General features: G+C 50.7%; 1 protein-coding gene across 1 annotated transcript in view; it reads left to right on the forward strand.

Annotated features, from left to right (window-relative positions):
- The window catches only part of UBE2QL1 (ubiquitin conjugating enzyme E2 Q family like 1), a 1788-nt gene extending 875 nt beyond the window's left edge, over positions 1-913 (forward strand). Inside the window, exon 2 of the mRNA XM_011386784.2 lies at positions 812-913. Within this exon, the coding sequence (XP_011385086.2) occupies positions 812-868 (57 nt within the window). The 3' untranslated portion in view covers positions 869-913. The remainder of the gene's footprint in view (positions 1-811) is intronic.
- Positions 914-966: the final 53 nt, after the last annotated feature.

Raw genomic sequence — 966 nt, forward strand, 5'->3', positions numbered from 1 at the left:
CTCCCCTGCCTTTCCCATTCCCCCCTCATCTGCTTCTCCCCATTTGCTGTCCCCACAATCTCCATGAAGGTGGAACTTTATGTGTACCTCGGGATCCACCTGTCCGACCTAGTTTATAACCCCCCACGGACACACACACCTTCCCCCTCCAGCATCTCAGGCGGGGTGCTCTGCAGAGGGCCAGCCACTGCTGGCGGATCTGCCTCACCTGCTCTGTTGCGTTTCGCCGGCAGCACCTAGTGCAGAGGTGAAAATGTCACTTTTGAGAAATTTCTCTGGAGAGGCAGAGGTGTAGTGCGTGAGTGGCTCCTGAAGGGACAAGGCCAGACCCCCTCAAGGAAATGTCTGGTACCTGCCACTTCCAGAACCTTCACCTCTGGGGTAGATGTTCAAGGTCTTGGTCTCTGGCAGACCCGTTTCTTCCTCTGGTTTCTTCCTGCCCCCAGGGGTTAAACCCTGTATCAGGGCTAAGCCGTTTTCACTAAGTACTGATATGAGGGACGAGTTTGAGTCTCCTCGCCTATTGCATCAGATGGCAGCTTTACCAAGAAGAAATCTCAGAGCACTGGAGAGCAAGGAATGACAGAATCTTCTGAAATATGTCCCCACCTGGCTGCGGACGGGCCATGAGGGTTTTACCTTCCCCAGTTACGTGCTCTCGACCCTGTTCAAGTTGGCTGGTGTTTTCCCGAATCGATAGTAAACATTATTTAATACAATTATATTTACATGGGCATCTTTTAGATTTATGAAGAAGAATAATTCTTTTGCTTAGAAGACCCTGAATGACTTCGATTTGATCTTTCTACAGCTGGCATGTCAGAAGCCATCCGTCCCCCATCACCTGCCTCTGTCCCTTTCACACTAATCGAATCATTCTCCTTCTGCCAATTTGACTCAAGTCGAAGCCCCTGGGATACCAAGCAAACAGCATCCTCCCTCCGGTGGAGGAGGGCACTTAATTCT

Source organism: Pteropus vampyrus, unplaced genomic scaffold (assembly GCF_000151845.1).
Source record: "Pteropus vampyrus isolate Shadow unplaced genomic scaffold, Pvam_2.0 Scaffold8026, whole genome shotgun sequence".
Classification (NCBI taxonomy): domain Eukaryota; kingdom Metazoa; phylum Chordata; class Mammalia; order Chiroptera; family Pteropodidae; genus Pteropus; species Pteropus vampyrus.